General features: G+C 44.4%; 1 protein-coding gene across 2 annotated transcripts in view; it reads left to right on the plus strand.

The window, feature by feature from the left end:
- The window catches only part of PDLIM1 (PDZ and LIM domain 1), a 43368-nt gene that overhangs the window by 14195 nt on the left and 5512 nt on the right, over positions 1–23661 (plus strand). For both annotated transcript variants that reach the window (XM_083866725.1, XM_083866724.1), the window contains exons 3-4: positions 8083–8167; positions 18241–18446. In XM_083866725.1, the coding sequence (XP_083722851.1) occupies positions 8083–8167; positions 18241–18446 (291 nt within the window). The remainder of the gene's footprint in view (positions 1–8082; positions 8168–18240; positions 18447–23661) is intronic.

A 23661-nucleotide genomic window follows, 5' to 3' on the forward strand; every position in this document is an offset into this window, starting at 1 on the left:
AGGGCTCTTTCAGCCTGCAGGCAAGTTCACTCTTACAGATCATTGAGTCTGTAAAATGTGTTTGCTAATGTTAATTACAAAGTCGTTAAGTTTATAGCTACCCTATGCACATTTCATTGGCCTTGGGCATGGAAGCTGCCCAGGGAGAGATTTCTAGCTGTATCTGCAGCTGTGTTAAATTGTGCAGGGGCCTTCAGTTTGCACAACTCAACTCTTTCAAGATCCCCTTTCAGTGAAGTAGCATGAGTGTGTGTTGGATGCTTCTGATCACTGAGTTCTGCTGACAGAAGGCCAAGAGGAGTGTCAAAACTGCAAGGATGTGAAAGCAGTGATCTGAGTTCTTACCACTTTAGAGTTTGATATTATTGCTCTATGGAAAATCTGTGTGCATCGTGTTGTCTTTCCTGCTTGTACTCTGTTGAGAATATTTTATCCCTGATGCCCAGTGTCATCTCCTAGGCCCCCATAACTGTGTTGGTCTAAATGCATTTAGACTCAGTGGTCAGGAGTGCTATATAGTCTTTATTGCTGAGGCAGGATCTGTTCTTTACTTTGCAATCTAAGGCCTTAAATTGAAAGGTGTTGAGAGGATGCCTAGAGATGTGACAGAGGAGGCATTTTAAGAGACCTGGAGCCATGAGCTTCATCTTCCTGCTCAGCTTAAGGTGGGGGAAGTGGGTGAGGAAAGCAGACTGTGGGGTGGTGGTGAGCCCTCCTCTGTGAAGAGGGGAAGAGCATTGCCACAGAGGTGGAGAGGTTGGAAGGCTCTTGGGGAAAATGAGTGCCACCTGGCCAAGTGGTGTGGCTTGGGCTTCCTGAGCTTTGGTGGGCACAGCTCTGTCACTGAGACTTGACCATACAATTGGTGAGGAATGCTCACAATACAATCAGGTCATAGCTGGAAGGTTTTCCTCTGTCAAAGTAGCTCTGTAAGTAGTTGACTGAGTATGAAAGGGAATGTATATCATTTGCACTGCAGCACCACCAACCCTTGGGTCTGGTCTCCACTCTCTGCAGTTGTAGCTCATTAGCTGAATCAGTTGAACCAAGGAGCTGTGATGGCACATATTATTGCTCTGACAAAGCAGCAGCTCTGTGAGTTGGAACATCACACAACTGGTGTGAGGATGTGCCCAACAGTGCTAGGTTTTCTGGACTGAGAAGTCTTCCAGTCCTTTTCTATTCACTATTGGAGAGATCTGTTGTGAAAGCATAAATCCTTAGTGATTTTTAAATGGGTAGCTGATGAATTTTTAATGATTACTTATTTAAATGATTACCCATGCTAAATATTCTCTGACCTGCATTCAGTGTTACAACAAGGTTGTGCCATGTGGATTTCACACACAGGTCTTGAGCTCACACCAGGTATTTCAGTTTCACCAAAGAATCAGCAGCATTGTGACAGTGGAGACTTCATTTGTGACTGTGCTGTAAATGTAATGAGTGTATGTGGTTTGAAGAGCCTAATGGGTAAATTAGTGAAAGACAGATCTTTAAAGGATAATATATACAGTGGAGGTATCTCTGCTGCAGAAAGCCTTTAAGTTGCAATTAGCTGGAAGCTAGGAGAATGTTTAATGGAAGTATTATGCTTGTCTTTTTCATGTGCTCTTCTGTGAACCAAAACAATCTTTATACATGTATATTCTTCAAATAGGCAACTCTCTTCTCTTTTAATGATAGCCAAGCAGTTAAGATGTCTTCATGTTTAATAATGATTATTTAAGAGAAGTGTAAATATAGAGAATTGAAATGACTTAAACACTTCTGGTAAAGGAAATGCTGTTTGCACTGTATGCTTGATTGTGTATATCAACAGCATTCCAATGTTTCCTGTTTCGCTATTTTTCTTAGCAATGGTAACAGTCCAAAAATATTTCAGATCAGATTGTAGGCAGGAAATCTCGTCTAACACAAGTCACCATTAACAACATATCAACTTTCTAGCTGAAGAAAACATGCCTGGTCTGCTTTTTCACCTAAAGGGGAAAATGTCTTGATTTCCTAGGATTTAAACCCCAGCCACGAATTACTTTCTCTGAATGCTCTTTTCTAAGTGGCACTGCCAGGTGCTTTGCTGTTGGACTTGTGAACAGAGTTGGAAAGGTCCGTCTTCCACCTTCAAAGTGAGTGTTCAACAATGTTGCCATAGATAACAAATGCTACTGAATTCACTGTATCTAGCAGCTCCTGCCCTTTTCTGAGCCTCTGTTCGTTCATTTTGCTTTTTAGTTCAAGAGAAATGTAGTTACCAAGAAACCAAATATAAAGGTTCCATTATTGTCTTCAGTGGTATAAAATCAAGCTCAAGACAATGCTTCAGTCAACTCAAATCTTCCTGGTTGCTGAACTGAGAATTTCCCAGAGAGATTTTTGAGTCTCTCCATAGGAAAAATGAACTTTAGAATCTTTGATAAGAGCTACACTTCTCTTTCCTAGTGATTTATTTATTTGTTTTTGTTTTTTTTTTTTCAAATTAGGGTGTGAACATCCCTGTACTGACATGTCAGGGTTGAGCAAAGCCTTGCCCGCGGCTGCTCCCCATTAATGGAGGAAGCAGCAAGATGGGTCCAACAAATTGGAGACAACAATCAACTTTCTTTGGAAACTATTTTGAGTAAGATGGTTCCCCTGACAAAGAGCATTCAAAGCAAAGAAGGTGCAGGAGGAACAAATACTCCTACCACAAAATTCACATGATAGTCCAATGATCATGTTAGTGGAAGTGCTCATGATGAATTACACAGCTCTGTTGTAGCTGCAAATGTACAAAAGCAAACAAATGTTTATTGCAGCACTGGTGAAAATTATTTCTAAAACAAATGGTTATTTGCCTGTGGCTATGGTCACCGGCATATGGTTCCAGATGGGTGGTGGAACTGTGCAGCCCTGAGCAGCTCAAAGGTAAAGTGTATATTTATATAGGGTTTTTTTTTCAACAGAGAAAGTGTTCCTGTAGTGAGTTTGTCCTTCCCTTTATGTCCGGTGGTAGTTTGGGGGTGGTAGAGGGGAATATTTATGAAAAAGGGTTTCAATTATGTAAAGTCTTGTTCTGCTCCTACTGTCATTTTCCTCAAATTTCAAGCTGCTTTTCTGCCACTCTATGGCCAGCTTATAATACATTAATGCACCTTTTTTGTTTGCAAAATAGCCTTTTAATTTGTTGAAAGTGCTGCCAAGGAGTGAAGCTGTGTATTTGTTCTTTGAAAAGTGCTAGGATCAGGGAAGTCAGATCTGCTGCCAGGACCTGTTAAATGGATTGTCAGAAAGGATCATGTGTAGGTGCTTATGAAGAAGAAGAGAGCACAAGTGTCATGTCCTCTACGTTTTATGTGGTTGGTTTGGTTTGCTCTTGCTTGCTCCATGAGTTCCCAGGTCTGAGCTGTGGGGAATAGTTGCACAAAGCCACAATAGGTTTGGATTTCTGTTCTAGGAAATTGGTGGAATCCGTTGACTCATTTAGGTTTGCTTTTTTGCTTCTCTGCCAAGAAGAGTTTTCCAGTTCTGTCATCTTACTAATAATTCCTTTGGCCCTGGGAAAAGCCAGCTGCTCAGTGTGCAGCTATATAAGGCCATGCAGGTTCCATGGCCTCTCCCAACCTCTCCATGGCCAGTATGATGCTTCCAGCCCTCGTGGGTGCATGCCAGCAGCTTTTACTAACAACAGATGCATTCAGAATAATTTTGGCAAATCAAGATTGGTATTTGTGATCTTAGAACCTCTTTGGCAAGGCAATAACAGTTAACTCTGCAGCCGGCTAGGGCAAGGACAGTGTGAGTCTGAGCAGTCAGGTGTGTCTTAGCCTTTGTACCTGTCATGAACCTGAGATACACAGTAGAAGCTCCAGATACACAGAAGCAGCACCAGAAGTTTAACTGAAATTGCCTTTTTGGTTTTAGTGGTTGTATAAAGAGACACCTGAAATGCAAGAGGGCCATGCATGGAGAAATGCATTTGGGGCCTCTTGTCTCTAGGAAGTTGTGACTGTCATTGCTGTTTGAATTGACAGGAGGCTGTATGCAGCCTGAGTACAGTTTTGCTTCCCAAACTGAATATCTCCATTAATGGATGGCTGTTAAAAGTGACTGCTTGTGTTTAAAGCCAAGGGCCTGTATTTGACAGCTGTTGTAGCTAAAAGGCTGATTAAAAGATACCTTCCTGGTAGTCTGAGAGCTCTCATAGTTTCTAAACATTATTAAAATTCCTGTCGAAAACTCTGGTGAGAGGATTGTGAAAGATAAATTCTTTAGGTCTTTCCTCATTTTTCAGCTCAAAAGCTTTGTGCTGCACAAGAAACTTTTCAGTCTTTTGGGGTTTATTTGCTACTTGGTATCTTAGGTGTGTCCATCCCAGTGTTTGAAATGAGATGTGAATGAATGTAGATGTGCCTTTCTTCTTCATGGAAATTACATAGTTCCTGGCACAAAGAATTAGACCCTCATTTTCCAGCTCTGAATTTTCCCTTGAAGCTATGGCCCAACTTTGCATGCAAAGCACTGATAGCAAAATCCAGGCTCTTGTAATGTTTATATTACATCATGTTCAAGCCAAGCTGCTTGAACAGTATTGTTTCATAAATACCTCTCCATATTCCTGCCTTGACTTGCATGTGGTTTCCTTCCGTCTTTTCCTACCAGTACCTCTGCATCCAAAGTAGCATCAGAGAAATTTCTTTCTAATCTTGGGTTTTGGTTTTTGCCTGGATGAAACAGGAGATGCATGGCTCATACCCTGGCCCTGTCTTAGTTACTCCCTACCCTAATCTAAGAAAACAGCAAGGAAATGTAAACTACAAAAATGACAAAGTTTGTATATACATGTGCCTGCAGTTACTTTGCCTGACCCTCATTCTCAGGCTTGTTTATGTCATGTTTTTGTCTCCTGCACTGTTTGAGTGTTGCTCTCTGATGGAGTCTCGTTTGAAAGAATATGCATTAGAAACCATATTATAAAATAAATATTCATCAGTTTATCAGGAGTTTCTGATATCCAATAAGAATGCCAAAGCCTCTGGCTTTCACCAGACAGGGTAGGATTCCCCAGCAGGCTGTTGGACATCCAACTCCTCCACTGGTGGAGAGGCTGGTCTGGCAGCCCTGCAGCATGCCATGCTCAGTGGCAGAGGTACAGCCTTGCTCAGGGGAGCAGGGTTTTTTTTGACTGGGGGCCTTCTCCCTCAAATTTGGGGGACAGATCCTCCAGAAAGACATTACCAGCAGCAGCCTGGTGTGAACTGAAGGTTCACAAGGCTGGGTTACCAAGGCTGGGTATAGCTGTTTATTCTGATGTCTGTTCCCTCCTCTCTCCTGTAACTTTGGTATATGTACCTAAAATATGAAAACATAAGGATAAGATACGAACATGGTGAGTCTAATCTGCACAGTCTTGCTGTCTGTGCCTGGTGCCCACACTTCCCAACACTGCTGAAAGTAAGCCCTGGGCCAGTAGTGGGACCTAAGGCGAACTTTTAGGTGGTATTTTTCTTCTTCCTGCTACACTCCAGTAGAATTACAGACATTGACACAAGAAGCAGACCCAGGAAACCCTTCCCAAGAGCTGGGACCATCGAGGTCCTACCCAAGACCCACAGACCGTGGGCCCCACAGGTAGTGCAGTGGGATGGGGCACATGCCTTGGAAGATCTGCTGGGTAAAGCCAGGGAGAGCAAAGCTGTGTGTCCTTTTTGCCACTTCACTGGGGCCATAAATGGGCTGCTGAGAGTGGCTGAGGGGTTCTTCTGCAGCTGTTGTGAAGACAAAGGGAAGCTTTATCTTCCCTGCCTTAGAGTGACAGATGCATGGCCTATTTAACATTTCTGTTTGGATAACTTCTAGACTGGATTGAAAGTAAAGCTTGGAGTGACCTTGCTGCTTCCATTTATATCCAGTGACAGAGCAGGATGGCAGTAGTCTGGGGAACAAACTTGAGCTATTTGCCTTGCTTAGAAATAAAGGATCAAAATCTGGTCAAACCCCCTGTGGGCTGCAGTAGTTGGCTATAATTGCCTCCCCTCCTCTGGAGAACAGTGTGCTGTGTCACCAGCACCTCAAACCCATTCAGGGGCAGTGGGATGAAAAACAAGTGCCTGAGAAGAAGTTTCTGTTCTGTAGTCATAGACAGGCCTGCTCTAGACTTAAATTTTTCAGTGTGAATAAAGCCTTCTCATGGTTCTGCAAGCTCATAATGAACTGCTGTAAAAGAAAGTGCCACCTCAAAAGTTCTTGGATCACTGCTGTGAGAACTGGCACAGGGATGCCTCATGCTAGAAATCAGCTGGTGTTTAATGCTCTCTGAGCTGCTCTTTCATCTTCAGCCAGTGTCCCTTTGCTTATAGCCTGGCTGGCTGGGTGTCTCATTTCCATGTATTTTGCTGTGTTCCCTGTTTTTCCAGAGGAGATGAAACTTGGTCATGCATGATCTCCAAACACTTTCAAGGAATAAGGCTTTGTATTGGTCAGCAGGCTGCTCCCAAATGTGCAGATAGTCTTCAGGTGTGGAATATCAGGTGTGACCTGTGTGTTTGTACTTTTCCTATGAAAGGAGGTACAGCACAGCAGACTTCATTCAGGTTTCTTCTGTGTAAAGTCCACAGTGCAATAAAGGGATAGCAAGTCAATAAAACTCTTCCTCTTTCCTTACTGAGAATGCAGCCTCCCATCTCTTCCCACTGCCCTCTGGATGCAAATATTAAAATACTATTTAAGCAGCAAATGTCTGGGATGCATATGTGCATCTCAGCTAAGTTTGGGCTGTTTAAAAAATGTTGTGATTTTGGAGGGCTTTTAGAGGAATGGTGCACACCAGACTGAATATATTGTGGGTAGATGTATACCTTGTTTCTCCATCCTTGTTGGTTTTAGAAGCCTTTTCTTTTTCTAGTCCCTCCCTCCTTCTTTAACTGGAAAATCTCTTTCCAGTTATCCAGTTAATTCTCATTGGAAGCATTCTTGTTTTGCTAACTAAATACTTAAATTATAGCTAGTCCTTGACCCACAAATACCTAGGAAGTACATCTATTTGCAGTTTCCAGAAAGGGCTCCTGTCAACAGGACAGGACATGGTTTTCAGACCTCATCCTAAGAGTTTATCAGCCATCTGGTTGCTGCATGATGCAATGTTTAGCATTGAACAGCAGTTTTCATTCAACAATACTGCAGTCACTCATTCCCTACTTATTAAAAAGTTTGGGAAAAGTGGCACTGTTCAATCCATCTGAGACACTAACTGCTGTCTTTACTTCTGAGAAACGTAGGTACCATATGTTTCCCACAACGTATTTCAAGCAAATCTGAGCACTCCACTTCTTCCTCACCACTTGTTTGTCGTTATTTGGGACATAGCAAAATTCCACAATGATGATGGCAAGAGCAGTTGGTTTTAGTTGTAGATCTTGACTTGTGTTTCAGACTGCTGTGAGTAATTGGGTCAGACCACAGACCAGTAAAGGTTACATAGACTTTCTCTGTCACATTAGGTCGTCTCAGTTCTTAGTCCCATTGCAGGGATTTTATTTTTTTTTTTCATCATTCCCAAAAGCTTCTGTTTGTTCAACATGGATACCACTATAAATAAGAAAAAAAATCTGGAAACCTAAATGAAAAAGTATTTCTAGCTTATCTCCAAGGCAGTCCAACCTCAAGAACAAAATGTCCTCTGTATAGTGAATACACACAAGAATCATTCCTTTTCCTGTCTACCCAGAAAAGCTGAAACACATAGCAATCTGAATTGTCCCACTTAATTAAGGGATCTGCATCTGAGGGGTATCTTCAGCTTCTGCTTTTGGGTAAACCCCAGCTTGACAGCCTGGGTGGGAGCCCATGTCTGATGTGTTGCCTGTGGAGTCACAAAGGATAAGCCAGGACAGTCAGTGCTGAGATCTTGTCTTGCTCCAAGGACCTCGTAGGTCTAAGCCACCTACAATATGTACCTAAAATGAGGCTGTTTAGATTCCTCCTGATGTGGACTGTGAGAGGCTGCAGAAATGTTTGAGAAATGATGAACTTTGAGTCTTTTAATAACCATAATGGTGCTCACTGATGAAAGCAGATTAATTATTCAAAATTTGTGTGTTGCAGATCGGAGGCAAAAGTCTGGTCACCACTTGTAAGCGAGGAGGGAAAGACACATCCTTATAAGATGAATCTGGCCTCTGAGCCACAGGTAAGTCCTGGAATAACTGTGCTCTTGTTCCCTCTTACTCCTGTGAGAGAATTTCCAGGCCTGATCCTCCAAGGAGCTGAGCACATGCCACTCTGCTAATCATTTTGGGGGCAGCATCATGCCTCTTAATATCAAGAGATGATGTGGCCCTTGGAGGCCTTGAGACATACTCCCTCCCTCATGGTGAGAAGCCTGCTGCTGTGGGGAGCTAATTGGATGCCATGCCAAAGGTAACCTGCTTGTCATTCAGAGGTGTCTCCTGCTATCTGCATGCTCACACCTACCACAGGGCACAGAAGGCACTGTAGAGTTGTGGCTCAGTAAATTGTTGCTACTGTGCTAAGCCAGTTGGTTTTCATAGACAGAAAAGACTTGAGGGGTCAGGAATATTATTCACTCAGTGTTTTCACTTAGTTTGGTTTGGATTTTTTTTTCTCTTACTCAGTAAGCTCTTAGCAGTTTACTTGTGGAGAAAGTGAAAGAGAAATACACCAGCATCTTACATTTTTATCTGTGTGGCAGATCATGCAACCTCTGTCTAGGAAGTTGGTTTTGTAACCTGTTGACAGCCTTGCTTCATTGGTCTGCTGCCTCTGTCAAGTAAATAGAGTAATAACAGCAATCAGTGCAAGGGCATCACCTGGGCTAGATTTAGAGGATTGCACTGCAAAAAATCTATAATAACTGCACCAAAATCAGTGGCATTCCTCTGGATTTTCACTGGGGCAGTGGCATGACCCCAGTGGATTCTGGCCCAAGCACATAGCCTGTGTGAGTCTTTCTAACAAAATAAGTAGATTATAAAACTAGTTTGACTCTGCAATTAATTAAGCACTAACATGGCTGTTTCAGTTGGAAAGGACCTGAGACTAAAGCAGCACATGTGCAGCAACACCCTACCCAGCCCTTGGCCTGGGATCTATCCATGTTCTTCACATCCAAGCTTCTCTGTGTTGCTTGGCCCAAGAATTCGGTGCAGCATTTTCCAGGTGTTTCTTAACTCTGCCAAGGCACAGAGTCCCACAGTCCCACAGTGTGGGACTGAGCAATTTGGACTTAGTTTGAGCTGGTGTCATGTGGTGACCTTGTCTGTGACACTGTTGAGCTGAAGTCTGGTCTTCTGCTGCCCAGGTTTTGGAAAGGCTCTGCTTGAGACTTGGAGGCTATCTCTTGCCAAAGGAGTGGGGCAGAGTCTGCACTGAGGCTTCTCTGCAAGGATGCAGAGAGCTGTCATTTAATTCAGCAGGAGACTCAATCCTAGAGACCAATTTCCCAATCCAACCATTAGGAAGAATTTAGCTAAATGCCATAAAATTAAACATATGGCACAACACATGCCCTAAGTGGGATTTTAAAGTAACTCACTAGGTTTAGTTAACTGCAAAAAGAAACCTGCTGCTGCAACTCCTCTGTCATTCACTGCCCCACCACATTTTTCCCTCCAGTCCCAGCCTGGATAGATGGTCAGGATTTAGCAGAAATGGTGGTGGTGGAAAACATCCTCTCCTGAACCCTAACCTCAGTCTTAGTACTGGTTCTAGCTCTGGCCACTGGATAGATATCCTGACACTGCTAGTTTGTAAGTGTAGTACAAGTGAATTTATTGGTAGCAACCTGTAACTGACTTGAGCAGGAGAATTTGATGTACAACCGAGTGTGGAGAAATTTGTGTTACAGAGCTGATCTCTGAGCAGTGACCATTGTCTTAATCTTGTGCTAACAATTAATGGCTGTGTGAAAATTAAGCTTTGACCCCTTTGATGGCTGATGCTAGGAGAGTTATTTCCTGGTGTGGAAGGAACATTTAAACTCTCAGAAGTCTTGCCTTTTCTTATTCCCTTCCTTTAAATTAAAGCAGATTAAATCATTTGCAGTTGTGTATGTGAGTGAGGCTTGCTGCTGTTCAGAGCACTGGGCTTAACTTTAAAGAGCTTCACTTGCAGCATACTCAAACAGGAATTGTGCAGTCTCATGTATCATGTCTCCAAACCACAAACTCCTCTTTACTCTGAAGGCACAGCAGTGCCTGAGCATCCTAATCTGCTATGCCAAAGTGTCAGGAATACCATCAAGTTATAAGGTGGTGGCGTTTTTTGTTTGGTGGATTGTTTGGGGGTTTTTTCCCATTTCCTTTTTTAGTAGCAGACTACAGCAAATAAGTTTTGTTGTGAGGTCTTTCTGCTTGGAGTATGAAATCAGAAGAGCGTGCTGATTCCTGCCAGAGCTTGTGGCAGGTGTTTGCCAAGTTGCTCTGGGGCTGTGTCTTTGCAGCATCATCAGGGGTTTTGGCCAGGCCTGCTGCAAATCGGCAGTAGCAGAGTGCAGAAAATGCTGTATTTATGTATACCAACATGGCAAACTGCTATGAATTTTACCACAAAGATGCTGATATCATTTTTCCAGCAGGACTGGTTGAAGCTTTGATTAGAGCTGAATCTTCGAAGGCAAAGCTGAGCTCTTCAGGTTTTTTAAACTTGCTGGCCAGTGAAAACAATATATTTGCTTTTCTTGGCAACAGTCTCGTGCAGAGCACTTACTAATTCACTTACCAAAGAAAATAGGACATGCTGAGTCCGAGTGGTTTGTTTAAGTCCTGGTCCAGGGTCCTCTGACAGTGGTTCTCATTGGCTTTGCACAGAGCCCTTGAAATGCAGACAAAAATCATACATGTGAATAGCCTTACTTCAGGCTCAGAAAAAAAAAAAAAAAAAAGTCTTTAAAACTCTTGCTGTAGAAATTGACTCATTCAGATATACTACCATCTTTGTTAGAATTAGTTTGTTAGATGTTTCCTCTCCTACCTTTGATATCTCAGGAATTTTTCACACTTGTCCACCTTCTTTTTGTCTTCCTATTTCACTGATGTAGCTGCTAGATCCTTGCAAAAAATCTCGCAAAATAACTTAATTTTCAGTTTGTCTCAGGGACCAATGCTTAAGAGCTTGTCTATGACTAGCTACATATTTTAAGATCCCTGCTTATACATTTTTTACCCCATTTGAAATGGACTGTTTGTTTACTGCTGTAATCCTTTTGGAGGCTGATATTCAGTGACATGCTGCATCATGCCTTTGGAAATGTTTTTCCTTACTTGGAATGTATGTTCAAGATACTTTTATTTGCCTTTGGAAAATAAAAAGGCATTCTACAACCTCCCATGCATTCCCAGAAGTCCTGAGTCCAAAGACTGACTTCATTGTCTAAGCTGATCTTTGCCCATGAAAGAGCTACAGACTTATTATTATTTCATTGCCATTATCCTTATCCTTCTAAATTAATTTAAACTGAGGCAAGAGTGATGACAAAATTGCATTTCATCAAAAGGTGCAGCAGCTTGTCGGTGTTGATGGCTCAGCAGCTGACCTAGCTTTGTTTTGGTGCCCATGGCAACATTAGAGGAAGGAAATGACAGTCTTCTTAGCATATTTACTCAGTTAGTTCACTTGCACTTCTAACCCAGATCCTAAGGCTGATTGCTCAGTGGCATTTTCCCATCAAGATCTTTTCCTCAGAACAGTGGGAAAGACTAAAATAACATGTCTGCCTCTCCCTTCTGCTTAATGTCTCTTGAGAAAAGTGGTCACAGCAAGAGAGAACAAGTTACTTGGTGACTAAGGTACTTTTAATGCTTATGATACTGACTGGAGACCAGCATAACTTCAAGTCAGCCTCCTGGTGATCTTGGGCCACGCAATAAGATCTGTACCCAAGGGGCTGTATTGCCTCTTGGTATTTTTATTGTTAAAAATAAGCAATGAAACTCTCTGTATCCTCTGTGCCAGGTCTTGTCAGATCTGGGGTATGTTTTGGTTTTTGTTTGTTTGTTTTGGAGTTTTTTAATAAGACACAGATGCCAGTGTGGTCCAGGTCTCTGTTTTTGCTGAGTGAGCTAATGTAGAGAAAGAGCTAAGAGAGTCCAGCTCCAAGGGCAGTCAGTACCCAGACTGTCTCCAAAAACTTGTCCAGCTCCCTGAAGGTTATATATTCCCTTTGTAGTAAGGCACAAGTATTAACATCAGACCTTGACAATGTCAGTGAAAACTCTTGGTTCGAGATAGATTGTTCAGCTCTTCTTAATCACAAAAAGTAAGGGCTTTCAAACATAAGGATTTTTTTTTTTAATAGTAATAACCTTCATACAGAGGTTAGCAGCTGGAGGAGTTCTGAGGGCGTATCTGGGTATTTTTAGGATGAAACAGGCAGCCACTTCTGTCTTCCCAAAGTTTCTTAAAATTGTCTGTCCTGTGCTCATCCTTACTCTTGCAGAGTGATGTCATTGTTTCCATCTTGTGTATTTTATTTCCTTGGATACAAAGCAGGCGGGGGCTATAGAAACTGGGTGTGTGGCTGCCTTGGCCTTTGATAAGGCTGTGCATGTGTGGGTAATGCATGAAGCAATAGGTATATAAAGTAACAACAATGAGACTGGGAGCTGTGCTGGCGTATCGCGACCTGCTGGTTTTGGTTAAAAGGCGTTACTGCATGGGTGTGGAATGTGTCAGGGACATGGAGGGAGAGGATGTGGGAAGCTAGTCTTGTTGTTTTACCCCCCTACAATAACAAACCCCCAAACCCTTCCTAATTTTTAATCAGATTTCAAAGCATTGCAAAAGATCTTTCCATAGCTGAAAAACCCCAAACAATAACAGAGGGAGAGGTGAAAGTAAAGGCATTTCTTTAATGCTTGTGATCGCAGCTGATGAAACATAGCATGGGGTAGAGTTTGCCATGAAGATGTCCTCTCCTGAGCTGCTGCTGCGTGTTTGGCATGAGCAGCCTCCCCACAGATACACCAGCTGGGCACAAGCATTGCCTTTACTCCCTGGGTGGCTTTGCAAGGGCAGGGATGGAGCTGGGGCATTTGCCTGCTACTCTCTGCTCTCCTTCACTGTCCGCAGGACTAGCGTGCTCTCACTCTCTGAGGTTTGGTCAGGGGCCCATTTTCTTAGAGCAGAGTAAACATTTGTACTGAGAAATGTTTCGTCTTGTTTCCTTTTGGCGTGGCTCTCGAGGTGTGCAATCCAGCATCGCCTGCCCTGAGCTTCTGGGCTCTGATTTGGGATGCAAAAACATCCCACGTTTCTGAGGCCCTGTGAGGCAGCAAGTTTTGCTGGCTCGCTTGGCTGCCTGTGCAGGCTTTTGCTTTTCCCTGCAACTGCAGTGTCTGGGTGCTGATTTTTTTTTTTTTTTTTTTTTTTCTTTTAATTTTTTTTTTCAGTTTGTGACGTGAGGTCAGAATGAATCCCCTGACTCCAAAAGCTGGCCAGTTTGTAAATCACTACTGCACACCTGAAACTAGTTTTTGGCTTAAGCAGCCCCTTGCTCCATGTTTGACCTTTCTTTTCCCCGGAGACTGCAGAGGTAGCCTGGGAAGGGGCAGGCAGGGGAGTGAGGGTGCTGTAGGAATGGTGGCAGCAGGGCATTAGCCAGCACCTGTGAGGGCCTAAACCACCTGAATTCCTTCTGGCCATGCGGTGGGGAGAGGAAAACCCCACTTAAAGGGAGAGGCTGTTTGGCCTCTCACATCTTGGTTTAGTTTATTTAGTGAGTACAAAAAGCCTCCAGATTTTTCCTGTTTCTGGTAGTGCTGAGGTCAGTACAGGCCTTGCACAGGATGGCCTTGGCCACGTCACTGCAGGGTGGAAGGGACCCAGGAGTCCCCAGTCTGCTCCCAAGCTACTCAAGGCCACAAGGCCATGGAGGTGTCCAGATGGCTTTATGCCACTGGTGAGTAGGATGAGTCCCAACTCAGCTGATAGAAGTGGCTCATCCTGGGCTGTCTGTCTGTCTGTTTCACTGACAGCTGGGAACTTCCCTGGAGTCCCATGCCCCCATTCCCAACGGTGGAAATGGGTCCAGTGTGAGGAGGAAGCAGATGCCCATGCCACAAGCCACTGTCTGGCCCCAGGCACAGCAGTGACAGCTGATGTAGCTGTGGGGATTTCACAGCCTGGACGTCAGCGTCGCTGAGGATGGCCTCATATGAGAGGGAGGAAGGGGCCATTGTTTTCTCTGATAATTCCCCATGACGCAGCCTGCAGCTGGTGCAGTAGGAAATGCTGATCTGCTTCCTGCCCTGGCACAGGGATATTTTCCCCATCCTCACAGCCTGGCAGCTCTGCTGGGTGGGCTTCAGTGGTGGCAGTGGGACCCCCTTACACCCAGCTGGAATGGCTGTGTTGCAGTGCCTGCAGTACATGGCTGTGTCCCATCTGCCCCTGGAGAGGGCTACTGCCACCAACAACCAGCCCCCAGAAAACTCATCTGGCAGAAGATGTGCATGTCTGACCTGAAGCTAGGGTCCTACAAACGTTTTTTGTCCATAGGATTGAAAAATAGGGTTTTTTCAGTGAGATGGGGACATTTATAGTGGGAGCACATGGGGATGTGCTCCAAAGCCATTTGGAGCTTGTTTTTACAGAGGGGGTAGTTTCAGATAGGGAGGGGGCTGTTGAAGGAATCATTTCAGTTTCAAAGAGAAGCGAGAGTTCAGAAGTAGCTGGCAGAGAAGTCTGTCCAGTTGCTAATCTAGTTTACCTTGGTGTAGTCACTCTGCTGGGCCCTCTAGAAATATAACCCCTGCAAATAAAGGAGGTGAGCAAGGCTGATGTCTGTGCAGACAAAGCAATTTTACTGTCATGGTGTCAGTTTATAGTGGTAAAATAATGCTCTTGGATATCCTACCTGGTAGCTTAGGAGCTTCCATCCCCCAGCTTCAGACCAAAATAACTGCTGCTGGTATCCCAAAATAACTGCTCATTGTGACAGGGCTGGAAGGGGACTGAGGTAGTGCCACAGCTTGGCAGGGAGAGTGAGGCAAGTTCTTCCAGTTCTGCCTGCAGATGCCAACAGAAGGTGTCTCTGAAGAGATCTAACATTAGTCACACTCCTGTGTGCTACTCTCAAAGAAAGAGCAGGTCATGTCCTGACTGGATAAGATCACATCCTTTTAGCTGTCTGCCAGTTCTTCCTCTGCAAACAGAAAATTGCTTACTGCTCTTTCAATCTGTGCTCCAGCCAGGGATACTGTTTAATGCTACTTGCCCCTTGTGTTGGTCCTGGGATTGCCACAGCCTTAGAGATGCTGTAAACCCAAGGCATCTCAAATGCATAACTGGGTGCTGTCCCCACACATATACACCATGTAGCTGGGTTTTTGCACTAATGTTTTCCACTTGCCTGCTGGTGGACAGGTTTTTGGAAGTGTCACTTACCTGATTTTTTTCCCAGTATTAAGTGAGAGACTGTCACATAAACATGATTCCAGGAGCTGGGGCTTTAACAAAACTGCCGCAAAACACAGGCCCTAGGTTGGCAGTTCTGGAAAATCCCTAGATAAATATATTTGACAGTAAGAACACATTATCTTTTGATCTTGGGATCATGAAGGCACTTGTTCTTTGCAAATTCCTTCCACAGCTTGAGCAGAAAGAACAGCATAGTATAACAGGAAGTGCTGGAGAATTTGGATTATCCAAATGCCCTTTATAATGCTACTGCTCTTGTAATACTTGTCTGTAGATTCTTGGGTTATTCACCTTCTGTGCTGTTCTCCAGATGGGATTTTTCTAAACTTCAGTCACCAGTTTATGCACCATATTCTCTGTTTAACTGTTATAAACTCTCTTATAGTCAGTGACCTCTACAGACCTGAGAGCTCCTGGAGATGTCCCAGCACTTTTGAAAGCCTGACTTATGGTTTTGGTGTTACTACACAACAGAAACCCTACCTGATGGCCAAAAGCAGGACAAAAGCTCCTATGTGGATTCTGTGCTGGAGTGTGTTGCAGTTCTTGGAGTCAGGGCACTAACATGATGTCAGTCTCTCTTCTCCATGTAGCTGCCCTGTTTTCTCCACACTTGCAGGAAGATAAAGATCCTTGAGGCCTCCATCGCTGTCAAATTGAATTCATCTAGGCTGACACACTCAAAGATTCAACATGCCCATGTGCATGTTGTGTATGTAATTGAGACACTTTACTTTCTTAGAAAATCAGAATTTAAAAGAAACAACAAAAACAACCAAGCTGTAAGTTACTTCCCTTTTTTTAATTCTTGATTAATGCTTAGATGTTTTCTCAATGCATGTTGTGACATAATTTCAACTTGGAGCCTATTTGGCCTAAGAATATAACTTCCTTAGCCTAAACCTTTTGCTTCAGTCTTTCATGAAGCTATTCATGTGCACATCTGTAACACTCTCCCATTTATGGCCTCTGAATGGTGGGCTAGTGTGTGTATTTAGTGCTGATATAACTGTTCCCCATGGTTTGATATACAGGCTAAAGTAATTTTTTTTTTGCTGAAATCTACATTTTTGCCATGGGAAAGACTATTTTCACAAGTCCTGTTCTGTGGTTTGAATGAGATTGCAACAAAGGGAGATTAGCTAATTACTCCAGGGCCGTTTTTCCTTTGGTGGGTGGGAAAGCTTCATGGCTAACATCCATACATATTGGCCAGAAAGCTGGGAGAGCAAAGTGGGAGGACAGCCTCATCACTCAGCACCTGAACATCCTGAGCTACTCCACTGATATCAAATGGCTTGTAACTCATGAGGGCATTTGGATCCATGCTGCTCTTCTCCAAGGGATCTATGCTCTGCTTGATGCCATAAATAGCATTCAAAGACCATGAAATGAGATGACTCCCATCTGTCAGTCTGGGAAGGCTAGCCAGCTGCCTAAGGAAGTCTGGAGACAAAAAAGTGATTTAAAGAAAAATCTGTAGGGGGATTTAAGTCATAGTTTTTTCTAATGAGTGTTTATCTTGTAACTGTATCTCTATCAAACAAACACTGTGAGATGTTTGCAGAGCAGTAAAAGCTCACGTCATTGCTGTAGAAGTCAGTGCCTGTTAGAGTGGGAGTGGGAACTACTTGTGTTAATTAGAGCTGGGACCCATGGGCCCAGCATGCTGAGAAGTGCCCCCTTTCATCTTGTGCCATTGGCTGTTAGCCCTGTATTGAAGCCATGCCCAGTCTCTGTGGCTGGCTGAAACATTTCAAAAATAGTATTTTGGTGCCATCTCTTAGCCATTGATATCTTAGCCACCTCTGTGGCTGTTAGTCCCTTCTTATGCCTACACTAGTGAGGCCCCAGAGTACTTTCTCTTTGCTTTGGTCAAACCTCTTCTCTGGGGAGAAATAAGCCCTGGATGTTGTCTCTGCCATAAGGCTGCTAATTCCCAGCCTGCTGGACAGGTGATGGGGCTTAGAAATGTCCTCGTTTTTGTTAGCATTGTGATTGAGAAGAGTCTTAGCTCAAGTCTTATTTAACTTGGATTTTCCCCTTTTCTTACTAGACTGTAGCCTGTGTTTCTAAGTATACACTACTACAGCTGGAAGCCTCCAGTCTGCAGCAAACCCAGAACATCTGGGTGATATTTTATGCTTCCAACACCGAATATGTTGCTGAAAGTTAGCTGTCACTGCCTGTGGACAATCTTTTGCATTAACAATGGTCATCTTCACACCTTTGTTGTTCAGAAATTCCAAAGTTGTTCATCAAAGACAGCAGTGAACCATGGTCTTAGCTAAAGGAGCAGAGATGCTCCAGAGCACTTGAAGTAATGATAAATCCCTTCTTTTTGGGTTGTCTTATCTAAACGTTAAGACTTGGGTTGGCTTATCTAAGCCAAACTTTCAGATGTCATTGAGAAATGCTCCTCTTTCTGCCCCTCATCTTCACTTTTCCATAGAAATCAACCATGCTCTCAGGAATTGCAAGGAATGCTTAGAATCTGTAGTCTTGCATGAGAAGGTTGGTGCTGTAGCTTACTGTAGGCTTGCAGGAGTTCACAGGTGTGTGGTGCCTTGAGCTAATAGCTGTTTCTGAGCTCATATGTTCCCAGCATGTCAACTCTGGAATGTCCTGAAGGTCATCCTGAAGCTATCCAGGATGGGCCCTCATGCCATGTGGAGGATGCTCACTTGCTTTGGTGGTTGTGGTCACCTGCTCCTCAGCTGAGAGCACAAATGCAGGCCACCACTGCAGTGGCCATGGGGCTGCCCTGTCACATCCACCTGCATGCCCGAGCACCTCTGATTGTTGCCTCTGCTCCTTTGCATGCAGGAAATAAGGCACATAGGAAGTGCACACAATCGGAGTGCAGTGCCCTTCACTGCTGCCACAGCTTCTGCCCCCAGGATGATCACAGCTCAGTACAACAGCCCTGCAGGCCTCTACTCCTCAGAGAACATCCAGACCTTCAACAGTGCAGTGGAGACAAAAACGTCACCTGTGGCCCCGTCACCTGTGGCCCCGGAGCCTGGCAAGCCGTAAGTACCTTCCCCACCTCCCCTCCCTCCCTCCCTCCTGGGCCTCCAGGGAAAGGCTTCAGGGGACACGAGTTCCCTGCAAAGGTACCAGCTTGTTAAACCAAGAAAAGCTCTCTTTCAGGACAGGGGAAGTAGAAGAGGCACAAGCGTGGATGTTGTTCCCAGGGACAGGGCTCGGAGGAGTGGGGAATGTTTCACGAGGTGCAGACATGAAATTAATGCTGTTGTGTTTCTTTGTTTAGCAGAGACTGACACAGTTTCCACGTGCGTTCAGCATGACATACCAGCCCGTTGGTCTGAACAGGTGCCTGATATAGCTTGTTACAAGCACTTCCTAAAGTTAGTGTTTTGTGCTGGCTTCACTGCAGTGCTGGGCAGGAAAGGCACCAGCTAATGCAGGAAGCATACCCATCCCTGTTCCCAGCTGGCCTGGGGTCCATATACAGGCTTTGCCTCAGTTTGGATATTTCTGCGTTTTATTATCAAACTTTGCTTTTCACAGGAGTTCTAGAAAGTATCTGAAACATTCATTCCTGTGTGAGGGGTTTTATGTATGAGATTGGAAAGGGTCCCAGCCTTAAATGGCCTGTTCATTTTTGTGTTTGCAACTGAGCCTCACCAAAGACATTGTTTTATCTTAGATTTCTAAAGTTCCCCTGTTTTTCATTGGAGGTAATAAACCAGAAGCTATCTGAAAGTTTTCTGGCTGTGATGGTCAGGTTGCTTAACTGCTTTAAGTCTCTGCATAGCAATATCAAACTGCCTAGAAAGCTTTGGCTGTTTTTACAATAAAATCTGGAAGACCAGTGCTTTTGATAATACTTGATTAAACTTCTGACTTGAGAATGGGGAGGCAAAAGTAACTTCAGCCTCTGCTGTTGCAAGGTACAAAGACCTGATTGTAGTTTAACACAAGCCTGACAAGTTGCCTGTGAGTGAAACCAGCTCCTTGCATTGTCAGCCCAGTCTGCAGCATGGGCCTTCTAGGCAGTTACAGTGCTGCAGCTGGCAGATGAAGTGACAGATTGTTCTTCATTTGCTTCTGATAGACTCAGCAGGAAATATCTCCACTGGATTTGATGTCACAAAGCAGGTGGGGATGGAGAAGCCTCACTGCTGCGCATATATGGTTTGGGATGGGAAGTGAGATTACTCCTCAGTAGGATGCCAAGGCTAGCTTTGAGAAGAGCAGCAGTGGAAGTGGCATTCCTTGTCTGGACAGTGGGACCACAAGTGTGTGCATAGGGAGTTAGTGTATAATGAAACAACCCCCTGCTGCCACTTCCTCATTGCTTTTACAACCCATGCATTTGCTTATCAGTGGAGTGCTTGCTTGTTAGTTTTTGTGTAGACACACCTGGAGTGTGAGACCAGAGGCGCAGCTTCAGCCAGAAGCCTGTAAAGTCGTGTATTCAGTTGTGTGTCCTTCAGACAGTATTCTGCAGCTGCTTGATAGCTTGAAATATTTGGCTTTGTCCTTCATTAATTCTTTTCTTCTTTCCTTTCTTCCTCCTCTGCGTTTTCCCCTCGATTTGGCAATGTAAACCCCAAACAAACCTTACACAAGCCCACGTCCCACTGCCCACGTGGGAGCCTGGGCTGGCAGCCCATCGCCGGTGGGTGCAATGCAGGCTCCCATGGCCTCTGTGTATGACCCTCTGCAGAGCTCCGAGCTGCGGCGCAGGCACAGCACCTCCTCCAGCCCCAGCCAGGTCCCAGTGGGGCCTGAGCAGCTGAAGCACGTGGCCCAGCTCTGCCCCAACAGCCCTGTGGAAGTGGAGGTGCCAGGACTCAAAGTGCTGCACGTGCAGTTCAATTCTCCCCTGCAGCTCTATTCGCAGAGCAACATCATGGACACCCTGCAGGGGCAGATCTCTTCTGTTAGCCCTGATTTCCCCAGGTAACCTGCCCATGGCCTCTGCAGCCAGCTCAGCACATCTGCTCGTCTGCATTTTGGTGTCCACAAGTCCCTCGTCCCTGTCTGTGGCTCATGGCATTGTCCAGTCACAAGAAAACAGCATTTACATTTCACCCTTCCAGTGTTAGTGCATGACTCTTCACGGGAGCTTTTTCTGCCTTGTGTCTGTGCCCAATACCATGGGAAACACCAAAACATGTTTTTAATGTCTCACTATGTCCATTGCCCCCTGCACACCCACACAGCAGGACTTGCCAGCAGCTGGTGGCTTTTCTGGAGGAGCCACCTGCAGCAGATGGGTTTGCTGAGGGGAGGAGACTGCTTTATCCTGAAAGCTGGTATTTTTCCTGCACTTGAAACGACTTTGGTTGTTCGTGAGTGACAGGTGCTGCCAGTCTTCGTTCTTTTGTTTCATTGGCCATGGGTGTGTGCTGAGCATGTTGCGTTTCAGGCTGAAGCAGGTACCTATGCTCTCCATCTTTGCCTGGCAACACTCATGCCTTTGGAGCAGCCTGGCAGGCACCAGGTGTGTGGAAGGACAGTCTGTGTTCCCACCCCTGCCCACTTGTCTGCAGAGGTTGCTGCAGTACAGGCTGCCTCTGCCCCAAGGCATGGAGGATGCTCAGCCTGCTCTGAGGTCTGCAGGGCCTGTGGTGAGCCTCAGCATCACAAGGCCTGGGTGCTGTTTGATGTCTTCTTTCTATACTTGGGAACCCCCTGGTCTGTGCCTCTAAGCGACAGCCTCTGGATTTTACAGGGAGGACATCAGTGTCAGGACAGGTGAAACAGAAAGCACATTTATCAGTCTCACAGGAGGAATCCAGTCAAGGATGAATTGTGAACCTTCTGCTGTGTGACCAAGCAGCTTGCAGCTGTGGCCCAGATATGTGGCCCAGGACAGTGGTCAGTCCCAGGGATTCTATGGGGCAGGAAAGGACACAGCCAGATCTCATGGCTCCTGGACTGCTCACAGTTCCCTTCTGGAAGGGAGGAAAGCTGGTGTCCTCACCCCAGACTCACAGAGCCAAGCTTTGCCATGTGCCAGGAGCCGAGAGATAGTGGGATGCTGAGGATTTACTCCTGCCTTGTTACTCTGTGGAGTTACTTATTTTAAGTCAGTGCTCTGGCTTGTAGTCAGTACCATGCACACCAGAAGTGGTCACACTGCCAGCTCTCTGTGCTAGCCTAGAGAGCTGAGGCTGCTCACAAAGGCACCCCAGACATCAGCAATTGTTTAATGGCAAAAGGGAGTGCTCCAAGCACTGAGCCTTCCTATAGCCTCAACACCCTTGTAAGCTTTGCAAAATAGGCTGGCACAAAATATCAAAATATCATTAGTAAAAAATAAACCCTGCTTTTTGAAGATTCTGTGCAAGGCTGTGTCTTTATGGTTTGTTATTACTATCTTCTTTGCCAGTATTAAAGGCCCAGTGATCCAGTATTAGTCAGTCAGCAGTGCAAATTGCCCATGGTAGCAGCAGTGAGATCCAGTAATGGTCGTGTAAGTCTAAGACCTGATAAATGTTGTTGGGCTTGTTCCCTACAAAGTTTCTGCATGAGGAAATTTGTGTGCATGGAAAAGGACACCAGTTGCTGGTTATTGCAGCAGATAAAGTACCTGTGTAACAGGAGGTGCCAAAAATTAGCTGGCACACAGAGAGTCAGTATCCTGCAGGTACAATTTCTGTGCCTGTGGCCTTGCCCTTTCAAAAGATACACATGCTTTTTGGAGATGTTTTTTAATTTAAGCATCATAGCCTTCTGCCCTGACAGTTTGAGGTGTTTTACTCTGCTGGTACAAATCTGGGTTTGATGTTTTTTATAGCCTTTTGGACGTCTTGTATATGCAAGTGAACATATAGGTGGTGCCTACCTGGGAGAGCTGATCTGTATGTTTCACAGTGCCACAATGCATGGTTGAAATGTGATGGCTTTGTTTGACTCTAATGCATTTTAAGATGATTTAGCCTCTGCTGTTTGGATGCATGTTATTGAAACATTCTTAGTATGCAAACTGCAATGAAAGGCTTCTTGCGTAATTGTTTACGGATGGATAGAGCAGGGGGAGTATATGAGTTTATGTGCCATGAATGTAATGTGGAGCCTGGGACATCTCCTATCTAATAGAAGGCACATAATTATTTTATTTTGGGTAAGAAGCTTCAGTAACAGATTCAGGCTTCAAAGGTTCAGCTGTTTGCATGTCTAATGTGCTTCCTGCTCCACTGAAAATTGCTAAAGATGGAAACATTTTATGAAATTCTTTTTATGGAAATAGAATTTTGTAACTCATGTGATGATTTTACTTCTGATGCTTGAAGAGTTTATTATGTAGAGTAACTCCCAGATGACTCAATCGGTCATTGGCATGGAAAGTATGCAGTTTCCTCCTCAAGAAAAAGATTTCCCTCTGCAATTTAGTCTGAACCTCAGGATGTTTATGTACTTTTCATGCAATCACAGAGTGCAAGAATGGTGAAACTGAGTAGACCATTTACATTTATAAGGCTACATTTTAGAATTGAGCTATCAGAGATTTATCAGCTATTTCATTTTATTGTATATGTTTTACTGCAGCTACAGAACATAAGGCAGGCAGGAACTTCCTTTAGTCCATCCTTTAGTCCAGCTTTTGACAATTTAAACTACTGATTTATATAATTCCCACCATATATTTGTCCAGACAATTTTCAGATCTCTTAGTTTGGAGTTTACCCACCTATCCACGACAATCTCCTCTGGTATTTTAGTGTCAATAGACATATTGGAAAGCTTTTCCCAAGGCATATTCTAAATATCTTACTGCAGTTTAAGCCTATCCTCCACCTACTGCATGTGGAGAATATCCTAGGTACTGCCTCCAGACTCCGTTTTTATCCCCAAAGACCCTTTGAGTTGCACAATGACCCCTGTTTCCATGACCCTGTGCTGTGAAAAGCTGCCCCTGAAGCACCTTGGGCTCTATGTCGAGGATTCAAGTCCCTCATGATATGAGGGGTAATAGCAGCACCTCAGGGCAGCTGCACTGAGGGCTTCTTAGCCTTAGGGCAGAAATCTCTGCCCTTGACCTGCTCATTAACCACTGTAAATTGGCTGTGGCTCAGAGCCTCCACCTAGAAAATGGAAATAGTAACACACTTGAAAACCAGACTAAATTACTGCCCTTCAGAGAATCTTCTAGTTAAATCCTACAGCTGTTACTTTGTGATGGTGGCATTTACAAGCAATTCATAGGATATTTGCTAAGATTTCTTTTTAATGGAATAAACTTTAGTTAGTTTGAGATTCACGGTGGTG

The sequence above is a fragment of the Zosterops lateralis genome, assembly GCF_965231275.1.
Source record: "Zosterops lateralis genome assembly, chromosome: 8".
In the NCBI taxonomy this organism is placed as follows: Eukaryota; Metazoa; Chordata; class Aves; order Passeriformes; family Zosteropidae; genus Zosterops; species Zosterops lateralis.